We start from the raw sequence: 26,777 nt of genomic DNA, 5'->3' as shown, positions 1-26,777 counted from the left end.
AGGAAGAACAAGGTAACACCACAAAGAAAGACAAATCCATTAATTAAGGACGTTCTAATAGGTTGAGCCATATGAAATTGGTGATACTTGGTTGTTCTGAACTTCGAAAATGGCAAATTCATATGGTTTACTTAATATAAGAAAACTGACCTGATTTCCTTTTCAACAAATTAATGGCATTTTTTTAAAAGGTGGGAGAAAATAGCCAAAAGGTAGAATCTACCCAAGGATCCATCAGTGGATAATGAATGAATAAACAAAATGTGGTACATCAATGCAATGGACTATTCAGTCATAAAAAGGAAATTCTGACACATGCTGCAGCATGGATGAACCCTGAAGGTGTTATGCTAAGTGAAATAAACCAGTCACAAATGGAGAAACACTGTACGACTCTATATACAGGAAGTTCCTAGTAGAGTCAAATTCATAAAGACAGAAAGAAGAGTGACTGCCAGGGGCTGGGGAGAGCAGGACTATAGTTACTGTTTAATGGGGACAGAGTTTCAGCTGGGGAGGATGAAAAAGTTCTGGAGATGGATAATGGATATGGTTACACAACAGTGTGAATGTATTTAATGCCACACAACAGTAAAATGGTTAAAATGGTAAATTTTATGTGTATTTTACTGCAATTTTTTAAATGGTGGGAGGAGCCTATTCCTAAGTCTAGAGACTTAGGAAACATTATACAAGTGGTTCTAACAACCAAATGTTAAAAAGAAAAGAAAATTAAAGGACAGATGGGGAAATTTAAATGTGGACTACATCAGATGTTATGAGGAAATGATTAAATGTATCAGGGTGATGTGATATTTATTTAAGAATGCTTATTTTTTAGCGAAGCAGCTATAAGTCTTCAGGAGTAAAACTCTCATGATGTACAAGAAAATTTTAAAAATTATTTCATGTATCAATCTCTCAACATTTTTTCTATCACAATAAAAAGTCTGGACTTGATTTGGGAAGCAGTAAGATGAGGCACTAAAAGATTGAAAGTTTCAGTTAAAAAATGTATTTTAGGAAAGTTACTGTGCTGGTGGTACTTAGAATGGAAGTACTCATTCAAGAAATATTTTAGTGCTTGTTTTGTTCCTGCCACTGTACTAAGAAGTGGGCAAAGTAGGTATACATAGGAAAAACAGATAAAACATAATTAAAATACACTATCAAAACCACAATGAGTGAGAAGGGTTCCTAACTCAACCTGAGAGGATGAGAGGAGATTCAGAAAGATTTCTCAGAAGAGCTAAAGCCACGGTTGAGTATTTAAGAGGGCTAGGAATTAGCCAGGCAACAGGAGGCAGGGGAAGATATTCCAGTCAGCAGGACAGCCCTGAGAATAGAAACAGCACTGGCAAGCAGGGAGCAAGGGATTCCAGATTATGTATAAGCATATAAGAAGTTCAGTGTTGCTACAGCTTAAAGGGGTGGGGGTAGGGGGTGGACACAGAACCTGGAAAAATAATCAGGTATCAGGCTCACTGAAAAATCTCATGAGTTGGAGGAAGAACACCACTTTGGAGGCAACTTTTAAACTGCTAGGTGATAAGTAATAAGGCCAAAAGTAGGCTGGAGGCAGGGGAATAGAGAGGCGGGGTCCAAATCCACAGACAGCACAGAGATTCAAGCTACATGACTGGCATCTGACTGAGTGCTGGAAGGTGAGGAAGGAGTCCAAGAAGGCTCTTAAGTTTCAAGTTCAGGTCACAGGGAGGGTGATGATGCCATAAACAGAAAAAGAAAAAACAAAGGCTTTAAACACTTTGAGCCTGAGAAGCTGATGTGATGCTCATGTGATTAATTTCCAGCAGATGATTAAAACAGATTTAAATTCCCCACACTGAAATGATGGTTAAAACTAAGGGAACTGCTGATGTGGGCAAGAAAAAGTCTAGAGAAGTGAGTTGAGGACAGAGTCCCAAAACACACTTATACTCAAGGGGTAGAAAGAGTTGGTAAAGTCAACCAAAAAACAGTAATCAATGAGGCAGAAGGACCAGGAGAGATTATATACCTAGATAGTAAATTCAAGAAAAGATAATTATAGTGTACCTGCTAAATGACATACAGATTCCTTAAAAACTCATGTTCTGTAAAATTAGGAAGACAGAGGGAAATACATCAGGATGGTTGGAGAAAGAAGCACCTTTAAGACAGAACATATGGTTAAACAGAGGCAAGAGGCCTACTCCTGGGCTTCCTGTGTATGTTTAACTCTTCCTGCACTTCAGCTACTGGGAGGTTACTTGGGAGGGCTAAACAGTTAATGTGTTGGTAAAAAGCAACTATCGACCAACATGAATTTTGCCTGAACATCATTCCTCTTTACCATTTATGTATGAATTACCATCGTGGCGCAGTGGTTAACGAATCCGACTAGGAACCATGAAGTTGAGGGTTCGATTCCTGCCCTTGCTCAGTGGGTTAACGATCCGGCGTTGCCGTGAGCTGTGGTGTAGGTTGCAGACGCGGCTCAGATCCCGTGTTGCTGTGGCTCTGGCGTAGGCTGGCAGCTATAGCTACGATTCGACCCCTAGCCTGGGAACCTCCATATGCCGAGGGAGCGGCCCAAGAAATGGCAAAAAGACAAAAAAAAGAAACAGATTGTCAGAATCTGTTTCTAATTTCTATAGCAGAACAGATTGTCAAAGGAGGGCTAGGTAACACTATCAATGCCGTAAAGTCAACAAGGAAATAAGTTATTAATGTCTTAGTATAATACTGAACCTTCACCTCCCAAGTATATTATCTAGCCTCTCTTAGAGCATATTTCTTTAATTTTATATACTGGTCACTAAATGAATGGCCAGTCATAGACCAAGGTCCCTATCCTCCATGGGCTTGACAGAGACGACATACTTTACTACGTGCCATACACCCACAGAATTTGCTGTACATCACAGCAACTTATCCCAAGAGGTAAAGGAAAGCGCACTTAGAGAAAAGGAAAAGATAGGGACTGACAGAGTACTAAGTGTGTCATTAGTCAGGAAAAGTCCTGTAGAGAATTTCTGGAGGGTTTTTTTACACTATAATGACATGTTATGGCAGAATTATAATCCTGGTGTTCCAGAGATGCATAAAGGAGTCGGAGCGAAGAAAGAGTTTGACAGAGTAAGCCCCACTAAACAGAGAGCAAAAGAAGGTATATAAGAGAATAGCATATACAAGACATGGAAAGGAAACGTATCGGTCACTCCAGCATTTCAAGTACTTTATCACAGATGGCAAAATAAAACAGATAGAATATACAAGAAAAACAGTTGGTGAAGTAGAAAAGGCAGAGATTTTTGTGAAATTATGTGTGGCATGCTAAGGTTTCTAATTTTATTCTAAAGGCAATGGGATGATTTGCCAGGAAAGCAATATGAAAATATTTCACAAAAATCAATCTATAAGATACACTGGGGAGGGAAGATACAGGGAAGCCAGGTGTACTATCACACCTGCACAGGTGACAACGACAGGGGCCTAAACTAGAGCAGGGTGTAAGGTTGGTAACAAAGGTAAAAATATGAGTGCTCCTCAGAGGACTAATACAGAAAAGTGAAGGAGGGAAAAAAAGGGACTCAAAGTTAAGGATATGGTTTTAAGCTTCAACAGATAGTATTTCTTATCAAGAGAGGTTCCAGAGAGGGAAGCAAGTTTGGTGGTACTTGTTAAATTTGCAAATGAGAAAATATGCATTTATCCCTGGTATTAAAACTGAAGCATCAAGTTTAAATGTTAAGGCTAAGGATATGGGTTATTATTTTTCTGTGAAACCAATGAACTGACTTCTTACTGATAAGGAAACTTTGAAAGAGTGAAAAAAAAAAAGGCAAATAAATGATAAATAGGATGTCAAAAAATTAGCAAGGTTTTAAAATATCAAAATAGGAATTTTTCTGTTTCTTAAATATTTTCCCCACTAATTAACCTTCAGATGTGAATCATACAAGTCAAGTTTTAGGCTCTACTCACTGAAGAGCCAGTAAAGTTCAGTGCACAAGAGTTCTGGCTTTAGCGTCACGCTGCTTCGCCATAAGTCTAGGCTTATGCGCCACTTAAACCACCCTTGGACTTAGGGCTAAGTTAGGACTTAAGAACAGCAGGCCTCAAGTTTCCTCAGCAGTAAATGTGGATAATAATACATACATACATCAGAGGATTGTGAAACTAGATTAATAACCCATATAAAGTACTTGGTACAGGTACACTGTAAACATTCAATAAATGTTACACATTTTAAAACAATTATTAGTTACTGTCACTGATGAAAATGTCACATCCTTGTGCAGTGTACAGGAGCCAAGAAAAACTTCACCTGGATAGCAGTTACCTGCATGCTTCACTTATAAGTGTTCTCCAAATGGAACATTTCTGTTTGGTGCACTCTTCTAAAGAATATTTGAAAAGTTTTAAATACTTTTTTAAAAAGGAAAAAAGCCTCAGAGTTCCTGTTGTGGCTCAGTGGTTAGCGAACCCGACTAGCATCCATGAGGACATGGGTTCAATCCCTGGCCTTGCTTAGTGGGTTAAGGATCCAGCATTGCTGTGGCTGTGGTGTAGGCCAGCGGCTACAGCTTCAATTGGACCCCTAGCCTGGGAACCTCCATATGCCGCAATTGAGGCCCTAAAAGACAAAAAGACCTCAAAAATAAATAAATAAATAAAAGGAAAAAAAGACTAAGAACCAATGTCTCAAGTGAAAAGGTTTAGTATTAAAACATACATTCTGGACCAAATAAAATTAAGAGTTTCCTTGTCACTATGTATTTCCTAATTTTAGCTACAAATTCCACTCAACCTACCCAAATGCTAAATTGCTGTCCATGATAACTACTCCCTCTCCTACTTCCACCTATAAACCTCAGGACAACCTTTATCCACTTTGTCTCTGTGAGCTTTACCAGAAGGGGAAGAGAAAGGAGGAGGAGAAGGTTCAAATTCTTGTTCCATGTTAGGACCATCCCCAGTTTCGAGTTTTAAGAAAATTCCTCTGTGCACAGGAGATAACAACAGTGCTCCTCCAAAATTAACTCTAGATATGCCTGCAAGTCACCTCTTTCCAGTGCTGTAATCAGGTTACATCTCCAAACTCTACTTGAATAAATTCCTTCAGATCTCCTTATCAAGAAGTTTCCAAGCAACTTTTTGCCACAGAAATATCCTCAGACCACCACAGGTCTGGAAGTCTCATCTCTTCACTCCTTAATCTAATCTCTCTTCTTTCTCACCTGAATTTTTTTGAATGGCTGCACCCGAGGCATATGTAAATTCCTGGGCCAGTGATTGAAACTAAGCCACAGCTGTGGCAACACTGGAGCCCTTAACCCACTGCACTGGCCTGGGAACAAACCCATGCCTCCGCAGCGACCAGAGCCGCTGCAGCTGGATTTCACAGTGGGAACTCCTCACTTGGTTCTTTATTCACCAATATCTCATATGCCCTGTTCAAGTTTAGTACATACTTCCCTTAAAATTCACCAACCTTTCTTCCACGAAGCTTTTCCCAACTGAATGACTATGAAACTACTTTCTTCCTCAGCCCTCTCCCTACTCACAATTCTCTGGCTTAACGCCACACTGTTATTTTCTTTTAAAATATTTTATTTTTGTACCTAGCATCTTATTCATGTATCGTCCAGCCATATCACTCATAATATGTTTTACCTTTTATCTATCCCATGTATGAAAAGGTAGAAATCAAAGCTCATCAAAGTACATTTCACTTTTTGAATAGCCTAATAATCACTACTACTTAGTCACAGAGCTAAGGTGCAATGTAAGTTTCTAGTGTAATACAGTTTCTAATGGATAAGACTATATGGGGTGTCTAATCTCAGTTATACCAAATTTCACAAAAAAGCCACTTGATCGGATTTGACCCTTTAATCACATCTCCAGTATCTATCTCTCTCAGCAGTCCTACAATCTCTCAGGACTCTTCAATTACTGCTCCCTCATTCTGGAATGCCCCTTCCTTGGCCATCTTTCTTTCATCCTTCAGGATCAGCTCCCTCCCAGTCATCCACCAGGAATCAACCAGAACTCTCCCCTGACCATTCAGCTCCAAGTCAAAATCTTCTCATGCAGTCTCAGAATACACTTATTGATGTCCTGCACTGTAATCATCAGTTTACTTTCCTATCATTCCTACTGAACTATAAAAGTAAAATCCCTGAGTTACAAACCAAACACTGTTCGATACCCAGTAGACCAATGAATGAATGCTCATACCCACTTCATGACCTTGTGCAGACTGTGTAAGCACTTTTGTGTTTCCTCATCTAAAGTATTTTCCTCCTGTAAAGTGGTGATAATGCTACACCTAGCTCATAAAGTTGTCATAAGGCTTAAAAGAGGTATCATGAAGCTCTTAGTATAGTGGCTGCCACATGGAACTACCATTTGAATGTCTGCTATTTCATCCCTTAGTTATTCTCCCTCATGTATTCTAAGAATTGTAATGTGACCGCTATTTTCAGGCTTCATATCTTTTTTATGCATCTAGAAGTCACTGATCACATTCTGACCTTTAGCAGATATATACTGTGTGCATATTATGCGCAGGAGTCCTTACTAGGTATCACTGAGATCCCCAAACAATAGAGGCAAAAAAAAAGGGGAGGGGGAGGAAAGAATGTTAATTAGTTCTTCTGTACAAACAATACAAGTATTTTTCAAACTACATTAAGTTTTGCTTTATGACAGAGGGTAAGCTTCAAGAAAAATGACTGATGATTACGGTTCAAAATTACCTATCATCAAGAGGACCAATAACAAGAAGCAGTTCCAAATTTCTTACTGCTGTTCTTAAGTTGCACTTTTGCTTACAAGTATTTCTCACTGAAAAATTTAACAATGACCAGGACAGAAAAAGATGACTTTTATCTGTCTCAATAATATGAAAATTCCAAGGCATTTCCTTACGTTTTTTCCCAATTACTATTTAATTTTGTGGCTCCGAAAAATGGCCTCAGTTTTGTCTGTTCTTCTACAAAACAGAACACTGAACGGTATATTTTCCCCACCACCTTCTCTCTTTAAGACAAGATAAAATGCGCACTTCTTCGTCACACTGGCCGCTTAGCAAGAATGAGAAAACTGCAAATCATGTCACCTAGTAAAAGAAAAGAAGGCTGTGTACCTGAAACCACTTTCCCCCAACAATCCAGAGGTCAGAGTCCCAGTGAAGTTTGTGCATTACACTAACTACACTGCTTTTAGAAGCTGCAGAGAGACCTCTAGCGCTGCCTGGACAAGCCGAGTTTGCAAACAGTACCTGCTAATGTCACCTTAATGAGACAATGGCAACATGCTGAGTAGCAACGAACTGAGTGAACACGATCAATGTTTACAGTTTTGCAACCACTTGGAAATTCTACCAGCTTAGAGCAAGGCCCTATGAACCTATGTATCCAATTTATTTCAGTAAAACGTGTCAAAGACATGATTACCCTATGCACACCCTCACTACAAGAAAAGGCTAAGAAAAGAGGTCCTGTGAGCGGAGGTCGGAACAACGTCTCTTCCAAAGCCTCAACACAATAGACGGTAAACTATTGTCCACCTTCAGCTTGCTCCAAATGCCAGCAGTAACAGGAGTATGAGCTGGAAAAGCAAAGCGCGACTGGTCCAAAGAACCGCACTGGAATATAAGAAAATGGTCCTAGCGCATCCTACCCTCCCCCATTCACCACCCTCAAACAAGTCAGTTACCCGGCTGGTCCCCACCCCCCTCTGCGGGCCGCCACCGCCCGCCTGGGCCCGGCTCACAGAAGGTAGGCGCGGGGACCGGCAGAGCCGAGGCTCCATGTGCAGCAGCGCGGGAGGCACTGAGGGGGCCGCGCCGGGCAGGAGGCTGCACGGGCAGCGGGCGCGAGCCGTGGCCGCCCCCTCGGCGGGGCGGTCGATGGACCCGGGCGGCAGCATCCCCCCCAGCCCGCGAGGCCCCAGCCCGCGGACCCCGCCTCAGCTCCACATCTCTTCCTCGCCGACAGCAGGCCGCGCCCGCGTGACGGGGCCGAAAACCCCGGCGTTTCCCGGACTCCGCGCCGGCAGCTTCGAGAGGCGGCTGCAGCCCGGCCCGCGTCCCGCCGCCCGCTCCGCCCAGCCCCTGGCCGCGGTGACGGGAGACGGCAGCTAACTCCGACCCACCGCGAGCCGGCGAAAACCAGCCCGGCGCCGGCCCCCCGCCCCTCCCCGCCGCCTCGGGGCCGGCGCGGCCAGGCGGGCGAGCCTGGAGGGCCCCAGCAGCGAAAGCACACTCACTTCCACATCTCGGCCCTTATTCTTAAAGCTCTTGATGCGGTGGTTCTCCAAGCCGGGGTTCTCGGCCATGGCTGCGCGCGGCTCCGGCGGCGGCTACTCCTGCGGCTGCGGCGGCGGCGAGTCTCGGCGCGGGAGGGGGAGGAGGGGGAGAGCGGGAGGGAAAGGGAGGAGGAGGGGGAAAGGCGGGCACGTTCCGTGACGCCTCCGAGCGCGAGGTGGCAGCAGCGCCGGGGGAGGCGCAGGCCGACAGACGGGCGGGGCGGGAACCGTGCTCTGGAACTGCGCGCTCTTGTGGAGGCCGGGGTCACGTGTCCGGGGCGGGCTCCGGCCTGGACGCTCGCCCGGCTGGATAAGCTCCACGTGGTACTCGGGATGACCCCGGCCCCAGCCCCTCCGCAAATCCTCCCCACAACCCCGCCGGGCTTCAAGTATGGTGCCAGCAATGGAGCCGAACTTAGCAGCTTTTACTGCCCCCGGGACGCGGGGTTGCGGGAGGAAACTACAGTTCCCAGCATGCCATTCCCTAGCGAGGGTAACTCTCCCGGCTTTGACAGAATTAGAAGAATGCCGGGAACCCTAAGCGCGCGTCTTTATGCGCGGCGCGCTCAGGGAGCCCGGGCGCGGGGCTCCGCCCCCAAGGCCGCCTCTGGGCGGGGAGTGGGAGGAGCTTCCTCGGAGACGGCACCTTGCGTCCTATTGGGAGGGAGGGGGCGGAGTTTCCTGGGAGGTGCACCTAGCTCCCTGTAGCCTAGAAAATTAGAAACCGATGCACGGCTGGTGCTTTGCTCTCTTGCTTCTTTGCGGGGGGCGGGGCGGGGGGTGGCACGGGGGTCTCCTGAAATAGCAGCCACCCTCATTCGCTGTTCCTTTGCTCTGCTTTAGTTTTATAATTAGCATTTATTTCCACCTGACATGTATATATGTATGTATGTGATATGTGTGTGTGTCGATCTGGTTTACCGCATCGGAATTAGCTCAGTTAGGTAGGGACGTTAGGTATACTGCTGAATCCCTCCGTTAATACAGTGCCTGGCACGTCATGAATACTCAATAAATGCTTGAATAGATTAGTGTCTTCATCATTCTCCCAAGCTCGGTTCTGCAACCTTCACTCTGGCAGGTCCTGCATTTCTGTACTCTCGATATTTCTGTTCCACCTCTGCACATAATCTTCTCGGCCCTCAGAAAGTAGTCAAGCCTTGGTCTGCAGACTCTTCCAGTCTAGCATCTCCCTTTAGGGTCATCGTAAGAATGATCAGGAGAAATGTGGATCTGTAACACTGATAGTTGCTTTTTGGGCAAGTGAGCTTCTTTGAATGTAGATGAAATAATGATGTAGTTTCAGAATCTATGGCAGCTATAAGCAGGTATGCAATGTTATAGTATAATTCAAATGACTGAAGTCATTCAAAGGTTGGGAAGGAATATAACCATAAAGAGATTAAAGAAGATATTCCTTCAAAGCAAAGGGGAGTTAGAAAGCTCAAGGTCCAGGCTATGTCCAGGACATTTTTGTGAGTGCTGGGTGGTGGCCTGTCAATAAGCAGGCTCACTTACAAGCTTCAGATAATTCTTGCCATACTTGATTGTCAGGCCTGCCAAAGGTCCACATTTCAAGGGAAATCAAATGCTGTGTTCTCTTTTCTTTACTTTTTAAATATTGATTCATGTTTGGTGGGGTTTGTTTTGTTTTGGCTGTACCACAGCATGCAGAAGTTCCCGGCCAGGGATCAAACCTGCATCACAGCAGCACAGCAGTGACAATGGCCAGATCCTTAACCTGTTGAGCCACCAGGGAACTCCTCAATTTATCATTTTTTAATGCACTTTAGGGAATCAGTCACTTAAAAAGGCCTTCACATTATGTGATCCTAGTTGAATCACTCATTTGATGGGGGAGGAAAACACCCAAAGCTTAGAATGAATAAATACATTACTGTAACTCTAGTTCTTTAGGCAATAGAAGCTGCATGTTTGCCATTCCTCCTGCTTGACTAAAGAGAAACTTCCAAACTGTTACTCAGTCTCTATTACAACCTAGCAAGACTTTCTGTTTTCAGGTTACTTTACCCGCTTCTATCTCTTCTCGTCACCCTACTTGTCATCAATCATGTCAGTCATTTTCTTTCTTTTTTTTTTTGTCTTTTTGCCTTTTCTAGGGCCGCTTCCCACGGCACATGGAGGTTCCCAGGCTAGCGGTTGAATGGGAGCTATAGCTGCCGGCCTACACCAGAGCCACAGCAATGCCAGATCCGAGCCGAGTCTGCAAACTACACCACAGCTCATAGCAACGCCGGATCCTTAATCCACTGAGCAAGGCCAGGAACTGAACCCTCAACCTCATGGTTCCTAGTTGGATTCGTTAACCACTGAGCCACAACAGAACTCCACGTCAGTCATTTTCGAGTTAGATATATTCAGTGAGCCCTTAGCATGTGTTAGTCATTGAGCTGACAAAGGGATATATCTGTAAACAAGACAGCCTGCTTCCAGCCTCCACCTAACTCTGTATCTATCAGAGCAGACAGATAACAAAACAAGTTATCACCCCAAATGTGTGATGAGTGTTGAAGCTCACAGCAGGGAGATCCTTATAGCCTGCTGATTCCTAATATATGATGGCAAGATCCCAAATAGAGGTCTACATATCACATATCTAAAATTTTAAAGTTATAAATCAAGCTTACAAACTTAAAATGTATTCTATCTTTTGTCATTGACAAATACACTTTCTTTACAACCTGGAAGTCTAGGTTGAATTTAAATTTCCTCCCTTCTTGGACTTCTGCTTCAGAACATAGCTGTGCCAAGAAGGATGGAAGCTGGCCCCCAGCCCATTTTTTGTTCCCCTTCTATTTCATATCCTGGCTTCATCCCACATTGGAATAGACCATGAGAACATGTATGTGTGCATACCCCTACCCACAATGTTCAAGCTCTGCCACTCACCCCCAAAGCTCTATTCACAGCCCCCACCTGCCTCAGGAGATGCCCCTTGGCAACTTGCTCAAGCCTAAAGTGTGCAGAGCAGTGGCATCAGGTGCCCTGAGGAGAAGAGACCCAGGAAAGAGGCCTGGGAAGAGCCTGGAAGCAGACGTGGCCATTTGAGCAGAGAGTCTCAAGGTCCTGCTACCCAGAGCTGAGTCTAGGGGCACAGGTTCCAATGAGCATGACCACTTGGCCCACTGGACTTCCCATGGGCAGGAGTGCAGCAGAAAAGAGCCAGAATGAGGTCCCTTAATGGTCAGGGCCCAGACCAGGGCCCCTTCTTGCCCAAGACTAACTCAGTCAATTTGATTTCAGCATGGCCTAAGAGTGTCTCTTATTTCCATACTCTTTTTTTTTTTTTTTTTTGGCTGCACTCAGAGCATGTGGAAGTTCCTAGGGCCAGGGTTTAAACTTGCACCACAGCAGTGGCCTGAGCCACAGAAGTGACAACACCAGATCCTTAACTGCTGAGCCATCAGGAGCTCCCTCTCAACCTTCTTAGCTGGACCAAATGTCTACCACTTGAAATCCCGCCGGGCCTCGAAGTCTTTAATCTCTGGGAAACTATCTCCAGTGGCTCAGATTTGGGGCTTCTCACTGTGACCACCACCTCCTCTTCTCACTCACTCTACTCTTCGTCTTTTTCCCAAAACTTCTGACAACTCTTCTTTTAAATGGATTTCTTTTCCAAATATACTTTGAGTGTCCACCACCTACCAAACATTATATTCATCAGGCACTGACAGGGCAGGGAGTAGGAAGCAGAGCAGAGACAGGAAGGAAGGGCCCTCTGGCTGGATGCCAGTCAAACTCTTCTTTATCTTCTTCTGACTCACTACCCACCTTCCCAGGAGACAGTCAGGTGACAATATGCAGAAGGCAAATGCAAACACAACAGATCCAAAAAGGAGCTCATGGTTTTCCCCTTAAGTCAGCTCCTCCTGCAAATTCACCAACTCTGTTAATAGCATAACCATTCTTTCAGGACTCCACTCAAAGCTGAGAACCATCCCTGCCTTTCTCAACTCCCTCACTTTGGCACCCCATTAATCCACCATTCGGTGCTTCTTGAATCCCGCTCTTCCTCCTGTGCCACCCACAAGTCTACCTTAACGCCTCCTTCATCCTCTCCACAGCAGTCTGACTCACTTCTCTAGATTTTCCTGATTTTACCTCTTCTGGCAGTCGGTAAACTCCTCCCCCTCTACTGTTTCTGTCAAATCATTTCTTTTTCTTTTTCTTTTTCTTTTTCTTTTTTAGGGCTGCATGTGGAAGTTCCCAGGCTAGGGGTCAAATTGGAGCTACAGTTGCTGGCCTACCCCACAGCAACACCAGATCCGAGCCGCGTCTGAAACCTATACCACAGCTCAGGTCCTTTAACCTACTGAGCAGGGCCAGGGATCAAACCTACGTCCTCATGGATACTAGCCAGGTTCATTTCCACTGAGCCACAATGAGAACTTCTGTCAAATCATTTCTAAACTCCTCAGTCTGGGGGTTAAGATCAAGTGTGATGCAGGACACTTTTTTCTGACTCCCCTACATATAACTTATGCTTCAGTTTACATGTTCTATTCAACTTTTACCAAGAATATCTTAACCTTTCAAACATTCGCATCTTTGCTTTTTGATTTCCCTGAAATCCCTGATCTACCTCTGCCTGTCAAAATCAGTCCCACTTTAAACACTCAGCCCAAGAGGTCACCTGCTCCACGAAGCTTTCCCAGCACGGTACAGTGGAGGGAATTTGAGAATCTGAAAACTCAGACTCTAGGACTGACTTCCTACCAGAGCACGCCAGTCACTTTACCTTCCCTGAATCTTCTCCTCCTCTGCAAATGAGGATTCTGAATCACGGGGGTTTTGTGAGAATCAAGTTCTAAAATGCATGTGGGGTGTTCCTACTGTGGCGACGCAGGAACTTCCATGTGCTGCAAGTGCAGCCAAAAAAAAAAAAAAAAGCATTCAGAAGTGCTTTGAAATTGCTATATTCATGTTAGTTGTTGCTCTTTCCAACCAGAACTGGTATCTTTCTCTGAGCCTCAGAACTTACCTACTGTTTCATATTTCTGCAACTTGTGCTGAGTCTTGTTTCTCTCACTCACCTGTAAACCCTTAAAATGGCTTGTACATATTTGTGTTTTCCAGCTGAGAATAATCAGATCTTACGAACATTTTCTCTCTTTCTCTCTCTTTTTTTGCATTTTAGGGCCTCACCCGCGGCATATTGAAGTTCCCAGGCTGGGGGTCAAATTGGTGCTACAGCTGCTGGCCTGTGCCACAGCCACAGCAACGCAGGATCCAAGCCGCATCAGCAACCTACACCACAGCTCATGACAATGCCAGATCCTTAACCAACTGAGCTAGGCCAGGGATCAAACCCATGTCCTCCTGGTTTCTAGTCGGGTTCGTTTCCACTGCGCCACAACCGGACCTCCTTATGCATGTGTTCTGAATGAATAAATGAATTAATAAGAATGAACGAAATACTCCCTGCATGATCACATGTTGGCTATTCCACTACTCTCTTAGAGCACCTGAAACAAAGAACAAATACAGAAAACTGCAGAAAGTGACATTCAAGTTCATCAACTTAACTCCTGAAAATTTGGTGGTAAAGCAATCTGAAACAATAAGAGTTTTCATTTACTGAACGCCTGTCACATGCCAGGCGCTTACACACATTGTCTCTAATCCTCCTGCGAACACTACACGGTTGGAGCGATCATTTCCACCTCTCTCTGGGGCACACAGAGCTTGAGGCTCTGGTTCTAGGGCCGGGTGAAGTTCTGTGATGCCAGCAGGAGAAACAGGAAAAGTGAAGATAAAGACCACCAACTTTCCCAAAGGACAAATGTGATCTGGGGCTCTAGGAAAGCAGATCCAAGGGATTTTCCTTCTTAAGGAACATCAACCATAGAGATAGCTGTGTCCAGCAGAGCGACCATCTCATAACCCATGATGGCCAGTAGCAGCAAACACAGCATGTGGTGAGAAGTCTGAAAGGAAGAACCTGGAGTTCCCATCGTGGCTCAGTGGTCAACGAGTCCTGCTAGTATCCATGAGGACTCTGGTTCAATCCCTGGCCTTGCTCAGTGGGTTAAGGACCCGGCATTGCCGTGAGCTGTGATGTAGGTCACAGATGTGGCTCGGATCCCGAGTTGCTGTGGCTGTAGCAAAGGCAGTGGCTACAGCTCCGATTAGACCCCTAGCCTGGGAACCTCCATATGCTGTGGGAGTGGCCCTAGAAAAGACAACCAAAAAAAAAAAAAAAAAGGAAGAACCTGAGAAATTCTCAGAAATAACTGGACGTACCCAAAGGGGAACTAGTGCCTGGCCAGTGAGCTCCATACATAATAATGTGCATAAGAGAAATAAGGTGATTTCATTTTATTGTAATGGGCTCATGATCCTAGGACACATATATCATACTTCTGATAGCATTCTCAAATAATCAGGATATAATAAAATAAACTTAATGTTAAAACTGTAGCAGGCATACTTTAATTATAAAAAGCATAATTCAATAATTCAGAATAGGAGTTCCCTGGTGGCTCAATGGGTTAAGGATCCAGCATTATCACTGCTGGGACTCTAGTTACTGCCATAGCTCAGGTTCAGTCCCTGCCCTAGGAACTTCCATAAGCCGTGGGCATGGCCAAAAACAAACACCGCCCAAAACAAACAACTAGACTTAGTAGGAAGTGACTTCTTTGAATAAATACGAGATTTGATATCTGTTTCTGTGCCATTTTCTCCAGTAAACATCAGCACCTGGGGGAAAGCATACCTGGCATGTAGTGGGTTCTCAGTAAATGTTGAATGGAGTATAAATATATAAAATCGAGTAGAGAAAAAAACATGAAACCGACTGATGGCAGAGGGGACCATAAAATGTTTAGCTTAATAAAACAGAGGAACACATTTCTTAATGGTATAAAAAGTCTTATTATCCTAAGGATGGGGATTCTGGTTATAAAATAACAACAACAACAATAGCCAACACTGTGGAGTGTGCACATGTTTGAGGAGCTACGCTGAACCCTTCCTTGCATTACTTCATTTCATTCTCATAACTATGATTAGGTAGAAACTCTTTTAATCCCCATTTTATAGATGAAGCATGTGATGAGGCTAAAAAATGTTAAGTAACTCTTTCATGGTCAGAAGGAGACAGGGGACAGGCAATGTGATTCCAGAGCCCACATTTGTAATTTGTTTTTCTGAGGGTAGGTGCACAGAAAGACAGGGCCAAGAACAGTTTCATGGCCTGGCTGAGGCACCTGCAGAGTCTGGCCAGTTTGCCCGTCTCCTGCAGGACCCTTGCCCCTTGCCTCTGAGAGCCATGAGCCTTGTCCTGTCCCACAACACATGGAGACTCCACCCTTGATTGAGTATAAACATAAGGCTTTCCACAGAACAGTGAAGTTATAGTCAATTGTCCAAAAAAAAAAAAAAAGGTCTAGGAAGATTGGTAACCGAGAAAGGAATTAAACAAGTCTGATAAGTTAGTCTCTACTGAAAAGAGCTTTTATAGTCAAGTCAGCAGAGCTTGGAGACGACCTAGCGAGACATACCATAAATCCAGAGGTCAGACAAAAAAGGGGTTAGCGTGTGGCATTCTGTTAGGTAGGCATCTATATTTCATTTGCATATCACTCTTTGCAAGAGATGTAGTCTGTTTATTAATATTGAGCACTAAAGGCTCCGGTTTATAAATATTCAGCTCTAAAACTATTCATGGAAAATAGGATAACTGGAGGCAGGAGATACCTGAAAGCAGAAATCAAAAAGCTTGGTTAGTTAGTTTGATTGTAAACATACTCCTCTGTCCCTACTGCTTGGGAATTTGTGATTCCCTACATTGGAAAATGCCTAGAGAACTGAATATTGCAGTAAGGATATAGTTCTAGGAAAATTTTTTCCCCTCTTGTCAAGTTTCTATGTATCTTATAATCAATATTGCCAATAAATCAGTACTCTAAGTAAAATATACACCAGAAGTTTTCCAAAAGAAGTATTTCCTATCCAAATTTTGTGAGTCTTTCAGCTTTGAGGTCTATCTCCCTTAAAATCAAATTATTTAAATTTAAATGACTTTGATTAGGATGAAATGTTATTTTTTGTCTCCAACTACCTGCTCATTTTTGTTGTCTTTGACATCCAGATCTACTACGCGTGAGATCACAGTAGCTTGTGTTTATAGACGAGGCAGTGTGATGTCCTACCTCTGTGCAACCACTAAATGCATGTGGCTGTTAAATTTACATTAAATTTGATTAAAATTAAATAAAATTAAAAATTGAGGAGTTCCCTGGTGGCTCAGCAGGTTAAGGATCTGGCATTGTCATTGCTGTGGCTCCGGACACTGCTGTGGTACAGGTTTGATCTCTGGCCCAGGAACTTTCATATGTCACCAGTGCAGGAAAAAAAATCCAATCTTCTAGGATGGGCCATGATGGAAAAGAATGTGTGTGTGTGTGTGCATGCTTGCGTGTATGTATGTAAATATATGTGTGTGACTGACAAATATATATATCAGTATGTATATGTATGACTGAGTCACTATGCTATACAGCAGAAATTGTCACATCGTAAATCAACTATACTTTAATAAAACATTTTTTTAAATTGATTTCTTCAGTAACACTAGTCTCATTTCAAGTGCTCAATAGCCACCAACATTGTGGCTACCATACTGGACCACAGAGAAACAGAACATTATCACAGAAAGTTCCATGAGACACCATTGTCTCAGAAAGAACACAGATTTATCAATAGGCAGACCTGTGTTCAATTCCCATCGTCTAAAGAATTTTTTTTAAATGAATTAAAGTATAGTTGATTTTGGAGTGCCTGTGGGGGCTCAGTGGGTTACAAAGTCAAGTGGCTAGTTTCCATAAGGATGTAGGTTCAATCCCTGACCTCACTCAGTGGGTTAAGGTCCCAGTGTTGCCATGAGCTGTGGTGTAGGTCGCAGACGTGGCTCCGATCCCCGAGTTGCTGTGGCTGTGGCGTAGGCCAGCAGCTGCAGCTCTGATTTGACCCCTAGCCTGGGAACTTCCAATGTTGCAGGTGTGGCCCTAAAAAGGAAAAAAAAAAAAAGTATAGTTGATTTATAATGTGCCAATTTCTGCAAAGTGACTCAGTCATACATATATACACATTCTTTTTTAAATATTATTTTCCATCATGGTCTATCCCAGGAGATTGAATATAGTTCCCTGTGCTATACAGTAGGACCTTATTGTTTAATCCATTCAATCCTCTCTTTGACTAGCTTTTGAGACTCAAATACAACACTAATATTTTCTCTCTTTTTTTTTTCTTTCATTTTTCTTTTTAGAGCCACGCCTATGGCATATGGAAGTTCCCTGGCTAGGGGTCAAATCAGAGCTGCAGCTGCTGGCCTGGCACAGTGGAAACAAATCCAACTAGGAACCATGAGGTTACAGATTTGATCCCTGGCCTCCCTCAGTGGGCTAAGGATCCAGTGTTGCTGTAAGCTGTGGTGTAGGTTGCAGATGTGGCTTGGATCCCTCCTTGCTGTGGCTGTGGTGTAGGCCAGCAGCTGTAGCTCTGATTCGACCCCTAGCCTAGGAACTTCCATATGCCGCAAGTGCGGCCCTCAAAAGACGAATAAATAAATAAATAAATAAAAACATCATAGGGCACATATATTTTTGTTTCTTAATTTATGACATCATACATCAATAGGAGAAAAACAAGTTGAATTGCCCTGGAGAAACCTAAGCCGTCGGTAGTTGTTTAAATGCATAAATTGACCCAGGACATTTCTGATTCCCAAACCATCCCTAAAATGGAATGAACAGGAGCATGGGCAACAAATGTCTGCACTTGAACAGGACGTCTATTGGCCATCTACGTCTGGCTTGCAGAGCAATGAGGCAAAATTCACTCTCCCCTGTCCCCACCCTTTAGCTTAGAGATAAAACCCATGCAAGTTGTACATCCCAGCACTTTTGAAAGTACTTTAACTTATCTGTCTCTCCAGCCCCACCCACTCTCCCTACTTTCAGATCAATATGGAGACTTGTATAACAGCATCCAAAACTGAGAGAGCTCTGGATAATGTGCCCACAGAGCCTAATCCCTGCCTCGCTCACAGAGGGACACATTACAAATAGGAATGTGAGCAGCCAGAGCCAAGATCATTCCGGACTCACAGAACAATTGTTCTATCAACCACAACTGCACAGAACAACTCAAACAAAATAATCAGGAGAAGCTATGAGTAACTACAGCTCATCATGATATGAACTGCTAATGTCACGCTTATTTGAAAAATCCAGTTTTTCTAAGCTTCTCAAAGGGGGAAAAGAAGGAGAAGATTATGCAATGAGATGATAAAAAGAGGACAATACTCTGTCCTTACTAGTCAAAGCTGGACTGCAAAATATACTAATTAAAGAAAACTTTAGTTTGTTTCTCCTTAGACTTTAGTTGAGCTTTGCTTAGGTTTTCTCTCATATCAAAACAAAACAAAACAAAAAAACCCCCCAAAAAAACCCAAAAAAACCCCCAAAAAATAAGAAACAAAAAAACAAAAACCAGCAATGAAAGGAGTTCTCTCTCTTGCAAGATTACGACCCAGTAACTAATGGGAACGCAGGGCAGATAAATACTTTGAAAATACATAGGAAGATATCATGTGTTCTGACTCACAGTATAGGCAAATACACTCACTGACAAGAGAAAAATCTGAACCAAGCCAAGCCCTGCCATTTGAGACAGCCGTAACTCTGAAAAAACCATCCTCCTTACTAGTCATTTATTTACTGCAGAAATGAGAATAATAATAACTAACATTAATTGAACACTTCACATGTTCTGAGCACTGTTTTAAGTGATTCGCACATATTATTAACAAACCTATAAGGTAGGTAGATAATACCATCTCCCCATTTTACAGATGAATCAACTGAGGCACAGAGTAGTTACAATGACTTGCCCATGGTGACACAGCTAATCTGTGTGAGAGCCAGGATCAAAGCTTAGGCAATCTGGATTCATGCTACATTCTTAACTCTGTGGGTAGCGGGAACAATAATAAACCTACACAGACAATACTTCCTTACTACACACAAATGTATGCTCATAGGCCAAGACTTATACCTATAGTTGTTTGTAGAAACCAGTAAAGAACAACCTAAAAAATTTGAATTGTACCCTTATTATCGTCATTAAACCCACTTCTCTTTGATTTTCAAAATCCCCAGTAGGAAGACTATCTCAGCTGGCAGTAATTTAAAAAAGTCAAGCGGTGAATACATCTCACATTCTTTTGGCTCTAAATCAAACTGCTCCTGAAGTTGGAATAGTTCATGAATTTTTCTCTTTTTGTAGCTATATCACTAAATAAATCCTCCTTTCAAAAAACCTGGTTGAGGAGGTTCCCGCTGTGGCACAGTGGACTAAGAATCCGAGTGCAGCAGCTCTGGTCCCATTGGACACATGGGTTCAATCCCTGGCCCAGCGCAGTGAGTAAATGATCCCTTGTTGCCACAACTGTGGCATCACAGCTACCGCTGGGATTCAAACCCTGGCCTGGGAACTTCCATATGCTGCAGGTGCAGCCCTAAACAAACAAAAAACAAAAAAAAAGAAAAAGAGAAAGAAAAGAAAAAAAAGGAAACGAAAGAAAAAAAAAAACTTGGATGAGTTTCAATAGAAAGATCCATAGCCAGTACATCCTCTTCTGTAGCTATAGGCATCTCCACCCAGCAGGAGGGATTGTTCCAGGGGTGGGCTATAATTTGAGCCAGTCTATTCAGAGTAAATCTCAGGACTTTTGTAGACAGGACCAGAAAAGAAGCTCAGCAGAAAACTGAACTTGAACTTGGGTAGACATGAGCCTGGAGATACTATACCCAAGGTTGCTGGAATCCACTGCACCACTGTGTTAAAGTCCAGGGTACCACCCTAACTAAGGGAAGGTAGAGTCAAGAGATGGAGAGAAACAACCCTGTGACATCATTTGAGTCCGGAATCCTTTTCAGTGCCTTTAGCCAGTAGATTCTGGTTTTTGCATAAGTTCTATCATTAGTGATCAAAAGAGTTCAAATATACCCCTTTAATATTTCTCAGATTTATCTTCTCTCTTTCTACCATGTCTTGGATCAAGCTGGCATCCATTCTTTACAGGGTTTTCCAGTTATCTATTCTTGCCTTACAAGGACCCTAAGATGCAGTGATTTAAAACAACAATGATTTATCATGTTTCCCTATTCTGTGTATTGGTAATAGGTAATGATCCAGATGTATTAGTCAGCTTTATCAAAGTAGCAAATGACCCCCTGACTCCCAGTGGCTTGTAACAGCCAATGTTCCTTACTCTGCCATCATGTCTGCCACCACATTAGTGAAGGCTCTGCTTCTGCTGCCTGTGTTTGCACATTCTGGGACCAACACTGCAGGAGTAGCTCCTGAAACATGCCATTCCTGTGCCAGACAGAAAAGAGCAAGAGAGTAGGTAGAAACATACACAACAGCCCTTAAAGCCTCGGTTAAAATTGTGTCTATGCTATGTCCTTTCACACCTCATCAGCCAAAGCAAGTCCCTAGCCTGGAAGGCTCCCCATTGCTCTCAGGATAAATTAAGTTGACACCCAATGCCCTTTTGAGAAGTTAAGTAAGACAAGGAGATACACGAATGCACACACACAAGCACACAGAGGAGATTTTATATTTATAGATGCACACACACACACACACACACACACACACATGCAATATTTCACCTTTTTTTTTTTCTTAATCTGTGTTTGCAGCATATGGGAAGTTCCGGGCCAGGGATCGAACTTGTGGCACTGCTGTAACCAGAGTCACAGCAGTGACAAGGCCAGATCCCTAAGCTGCTGAGCCACAAAGGTACCTCAATATTATACCACTTTTGAGGCAACTTGACTTCTACCTGGAAGGGTGGGGGTCAGCCTCAACTTGCTATCTGGAATCAGTCCTTTTCTAATCAGGGGAAATGCAGGAAACCTCTGTCCAAACACTTGTCAGGCTTCGGTTCTGATTATAGGTCTTAGTTCTAGTACCTGGGAGTCTCCCCCTTTTTTTAAGGGTTGTAAAAACCACATAACATGACAATGACCCTCTTAACCATTTTTATGCGTACAGTACAGTAGTATATGCACTGGCTGTGCAACAGACCTCCCATACTTCCTCATCTTGCAGAGCTGAAACTTTATACCCATTTCCCTCTCCCTCCAGCCTCTGGATCCAGGCTTTTGTCCCATTTGTAGGGTCACAGTAACTCTGCTGGACTTCCCTTCCCAAGTGTTGCTTGGCTCTGTGTTGTCTTCATAGCCTTCGTCACAGAGCTTCTGCTCAAAGCCTACTACTGGGTCTGCCCTCAGGAACAGCCCCACCCATGAGAGTCTAATTTCCACCTCCTTTCTGGCTACAAATCAGGAGCTGAGATAATAATACTTTAATATAAGGTAATAATAGCATTTACTGTTTATTGCATGTCCTATAGCCTAGGCATCATTCTAGATGCTTGACAGATAGGATCTCTAATCCCTACATAACCTAGAAGTACTGCTATTCCTAGATGTGTCTCTCTTTACATCAGGCACCATTCTTGATGTAGATTTCAATGCTTTTTCAAGTCCCCTGTAACAATCCATTAGCAACAAAAGTATTTGCAAGCAATGTGAAATTTACTGACGCGTCCCCAAAGGAGTGGAACAGAATTCTACACTGCACATTCAATAGAAGTTGAATCCTCTAAGGAAGTGGGTTTTCTCTGACGTCTTCTGCTGTGCCACTATCAAGTCTCCTCCTTTTCTTCCCAAGGCTTAGCCTCCTCAATTTTATGCTGAATGTATAATAGAGTAACAGGTAACAGAATATGTAATTGTTTAAGCCAAATACAGCTTATATATAGCTTACACAATAAAGTTTATTATCTCTGGAGGCATCATTTCCAGGTTTAATTCAGAGGCACAACGATGCCATCAAATACCCAACTCAGGTACTTTCTGCCTTTCTCCTTTGCCATCCACATCATGTACGTTTTCATCCTCACAGCTGTTCCTCATGGTCACAAGAAGGGTGCCATAGCTCCAAAAATTATATCTGCAGATAACTATATGTAAAGGTAGAAAGAGGAGCATTTCTCTTCATGTCCCTTGCCTCCCACCCTAAATCAGAAAGGAAAATGTTTCCCAGAAATATCCCTGAAAATGTATCTTTAAACTCAATCACCAGGGTTGATTTACGGGCTTGTAGTAAATAATAATTGGTGTTTTTAGCCTCTAGAGTAAGAAAGTGGGTTCTGGTAGCAAGGACAAAGCCAGAGGGTGGGGGGTGGGTGCGGACATAGAGAATGGTTGTGGAGAAGAGATCTACCAGTCTTGGCTGTACAAAGCCTCTTGAAGTCCTGCTCATTTCTGTGCTCTGCAAAGTAAAATGTCCAAATATTAATAGGCCATGCTTCCTGGAAGTCTAGTTTACAGCTGTGTAATATTACTCAGGGAGGCTCTTAAGAGTCCCACCTCACCCATTAACCCTAGTGGGGTTATCAAAGCAGAAGATATTAAACACCCCCTCACCCGCCCCAGGATATCTGAAAATAGCTTTACTGCCATCTCCACATACAGCAGTTCTGGAGACTGTCATTACCCCATTGCACAGATTTGGAAACTGCATGGCTCAGTCTTGAAGTGATTTGCCCAGAGTCAAACAAGTATCACACTGCAGATCAATGTTCAAATCCAGGGCTGCCTGGCTCCAGTGTCCTCACTACCAATGAAAGCAGAACCAAGAACCAAAATAGACAAAATGGGCTTAAAATTTACCAGAAGGGGAAATAACTTCTTGGCCTAATTTAAAGCCACTATAAGGTTCTAAGAAGGATGTAATTTCTGTCCTTCGCTATCTTTCATTTTATTTTATTTCTGTTTTTTAGGGCTGCACCCATGGCATATGAAGATTGCCAGGCTAGGGGCCCAATTGGAGCTACAGCTGCCAGCCTATGCCACAGCCACAGCCACATCAGATCCAAGTCACGTTTGCAACCTACACCACAGCTCATGGCAACACTGGATCCTCAACCCACTGAGCGAGGCCAGGGATCGAACCTGCAACCTCATGGTTCCTATTGGATTTGTTTCCTCTGCACCTTGAGGGTAACTCTGAGTCCTGGGCTATCTTTAAAAGATAAAATAGAGCGGTGCTTTTAGCACTTGGCTGAGAACATGGAGGCATTTTAAAGCATCTGAATGAATGAACACAAGCCGAGCTTCTGAGTTCCTGACACCCAACCCTTTAAGTGGAGTCTGGGGAGATCTTCATTCAACAGCAAACACTTACTGTGGACTTGGCCTCCGCCCCGACAAAGAAGGTCTGAGGCCAAGAAGCTGGGTAAACAGATATTTTTGCCTCCGTGCAGTAAGTGCTATTATGAAAGTATGAACAGAGGGCTGAGGGAGAGGCGGGAGGGTGGATGTTAGAAAAACCAAGATCGCCATCGCCCTGGCTGAGGTCACACCCGTGTTCCAGGACAGTGCAGTCACTCGGGTTCAAGACAATGACCCTGAGTCAGGAGGAAAGAGCTAAACTGGACTCAGAATACACCTTCCACAAGGTAGGAGAGTGAGAAATGTTTTGAAAAAATTCCCTTCCAGAATGGTTTATAGGAACACATTTTAGCAATTCCAAATGTAAATTTCAGGCTTTTGTTTGTTTTGAAGCTCAGTTTATGGAACACTTCACATGGCTTATGTACATTATGTAACATAGTTGGTAACTTGCATACATTAGCTTATTTAAAGCTTACAATAATCCTGTGAGGTAGATAGTCTTATCTTCCCACTTAAATTTTATTTTATTTTTTTTTATTTTTATTTTTTTTTGGCTTTTCAGGGCCGGGTCCAATCAGAGCTGCCACTGCCGGCCTATGCCTCAGCCACAGCAAGGAGGGATCTGAGCCATGTCTGCGACCTACACCACAGCTCATGGCAATGCCAGATCCTTAACTCAATGATGGAGGCCAGGGATGGAACCCGTGTCCTCATGGATATTAGTTGGGTTCACTACGACTGAGCCACAACAGGAATTCCTAAATTTTTTTTAAAAATTAAAAAAATCCTCCCCTCCATTCTTTTAGGTGCAGATACTAAGGATCAGAGAGGTTAAGCAATTTGTCCCATGTCTCTAAGTTCCTAATTGGCAGGGCCCGATTTCGACCTTTCCTGCCACAAGGTCGAAAGACTAAGATGTCTTCTAGGAAATTCATTTCCAGAAAATACATTCTTTCATGGGAAAGGTGGTTAGAGATTAGTACACTGGGTCTAATTAGATAATAGGTGTCCTGTATTTACTCTTCATAGAAAATCAACAAAAGTAGTGATCAAGGTTGAAGATCCATCAGTAGAAAGGAGAGGAGAATCATTTTAAAAAATGGTTATTGCCAAGGGGGAGGGCGGAGGGAGCGGGATGGACTGGGAATTTGGGGTCAGTAGATGCAAACCCTTACATTTAGGATGGAGAGACAACAAGGTCCTACTGTATAACACAGGGAACTCCTTCCAATCCCCTGGGATAGATCATGATGGAGAAGAATATTAAAAAGAATGCACATAGGAGTTCCCTCTGTGGCGCAATGGGACCTGTGGGATCTGCAGTGTCTCTGCAGTGCCAGGATGCAGGTTCGATCCCTAGCCTGACACAGTGGGTTAACAAATCCAGCAGTAGGTCACAACTTCAGCTTGGATCTGCTCCCTGGCCCAGGAATTCCACATGCCATGGGATGGCCAAAAAAGGAAAAAAAAAGAATGTGTGTGTGTGTGTGTGTGTGTGTGTGTGTGTGAGTCACTTTGCTATGCTGCAGAAATTGGCACAACACTGTAAATCAACTGCAACTAAAACAATTTTAAGGAGTTCGTGTTGTGGCGCAGCAGAAACGAATTCAACCAGAAACCATGAGGTCGTGGGTTCGATCCCTGGCCTCACTCAGCGGCTTAAGGATCCGGCGTTGCCCTGAGCTGTGGTGTAGGCCTGCGGCTACAGCTCCGATTAGACCCCTAGCCTGAGAACCTCCATATGCTGCGGGTGCAGCCCTAAAAAGACAAAAAGGAAAAAAAATTTTTCTAATGGATACTGTACAATATATACTGTACATATATTTCTGTAACAAAGTATTTATTAAGGAATTCAAATTTAAGGAGAACAATTTTGCCACCCTAATCATCTATTTGGACGGTACTTTCTAAAACCAGGGCAAATTTACAGCTGGGCTGCAGTATTTGCAGGGCCACCATGGAAGGGGGGCAACACCGAATCAAGACCCTTGCCACTCAGGAGTTGTCCACCCCCTGACTGCTTTTCAGAAATGCATATTCTCAGGCCTCTCTCTAGACCTACCGAAACAGAATCTGCATTTTCACAGGATGCCCAGGAAGTTTAAGGAGTTCCCTGCTCCAGATGTATTCTTCTCCCTGGTACTTTCCCTTCCATCTTGGATAATGTTCTCTGAGTCTATGAAAATCAGCCACAAAGTAGGTCATGCCATAGGCTCTAGAAGACTATTTTATATCAAAACAACATTTACTATCTCTTTAACTGGATTTGTTTTTACTTCAACTTCATCTAGTAACTCCTTTTGAATAGATTTTAGGGAGATCTAAGGTCATACAAGGCAAAGGGGAAATAATGGGGAAAAGAAGAGGGAAGAAAAGGCAGGTGCCATAGTCTCCCTACGGCACAGACCCACCATGCAAAACCCTTGACGTGTTACTGAATTTCAGCACAGGTCAGGTGCAAAGCCCATTACCTGACACCCTGACTGGGTGGTCTGGATTTTGAATGATGGCCCCTCCCGTCTGGAACCCTTTGCTATTTTGCAAACATTTCAATGGCTCTGCTGAAAGCAATGAAACAACAGCTGGTGAATAATCTCATTTCATATTAATAGAGCAGTGTTGACCCATCTAGGCCCCTTAGTACTTTACAAAACAGGACATCCTTTCTTTCCCAGGGCAAGGAAGGAAAGCCTCAGCCACACTGCACAAGTAAGGGCCACTGCAGAATGAGGGGGCAGAAAGAGCCCTTTTCCTGCAGACAGAACCCACTGGACTCTTTCAGATGAAATTCCAGTTAGGTTGAGGAGGATGGGAGGGAATATCTGCATTAAAGCACCAGACTTTACCTACACTAAGAAATAGCCACGACTGACTAAGAGGATTCTTGTCCCAAGGCTGCCTCAGTTTTCTTTATGTGAAGCTCTTTCTGTGAAAGCATGATAGAGGCGTCACAGTTCGGTAACAATCCTAAAGGATAAATCTGGGCTATTTTTAATATCAGGGCTAGCTGGTGGTTGCACATGAGTGGAGTCAAATAAAACAGAACGTGACAACACCGCTTGTTAATCAGTGCTCCTGCCTGGGCCAGTAGCGCTTTCAACAGTCTAGAGAATTGCAAAGGAATAAAAAATAATCTGTGGTTTTGAGGTACTTCATTTTGCTGGAGGATTTATTCAAGACAAAAGACTAGGATTG

The 26,777-nt window shown here is 43.5% G+C and overlaps 1 protein-coding gene across 1 annotated transcript in view; it reads right to left on the bottom strand.

Moving 5' to 3' along the window:
- The window catches only part of KPNA3 (karyopherin subunit alpha 3), an 82,634-nt gene extending 73,894 nt beyond the window's left edge, over window positions 1-8,740 (bottom strand). Inside the window, exon 1 of the mRNA XM_047755866.1 lies at window positions 8,260-8,740. Within this exon, the coding sequence (XP_047611822.1) occupies window positions 8,260-8,328 (69 nt within the window). The 5' untranslated portion in view covers window positions 8,329-8,740. The remainder of the gene's footprint in view (window positions 1-8,259) is intronic.
- Window positions 8,741-26,777: the final 18,037 nt, after the last annotated feature.

The sequence above is a fragment of the Phacochoerus africanus genome, chromosome 13 (genome assembly GCF_016906955.1).
Source record: "Phacochoerus africanus isolate WHEZ1 chromosome 13, ROS_Pafr_v1, whole genome shotgun sequence".
Taxonomy (NCBI): Eukaryota; Metazoa; Chordata; class Mammalia; order Artiodactyla; family Suidae; genus Phacochoerus; species Phacochoerus africanus.
This window is presented reverse-complemented; position numbering and strand designations above follow the sequence as displayed.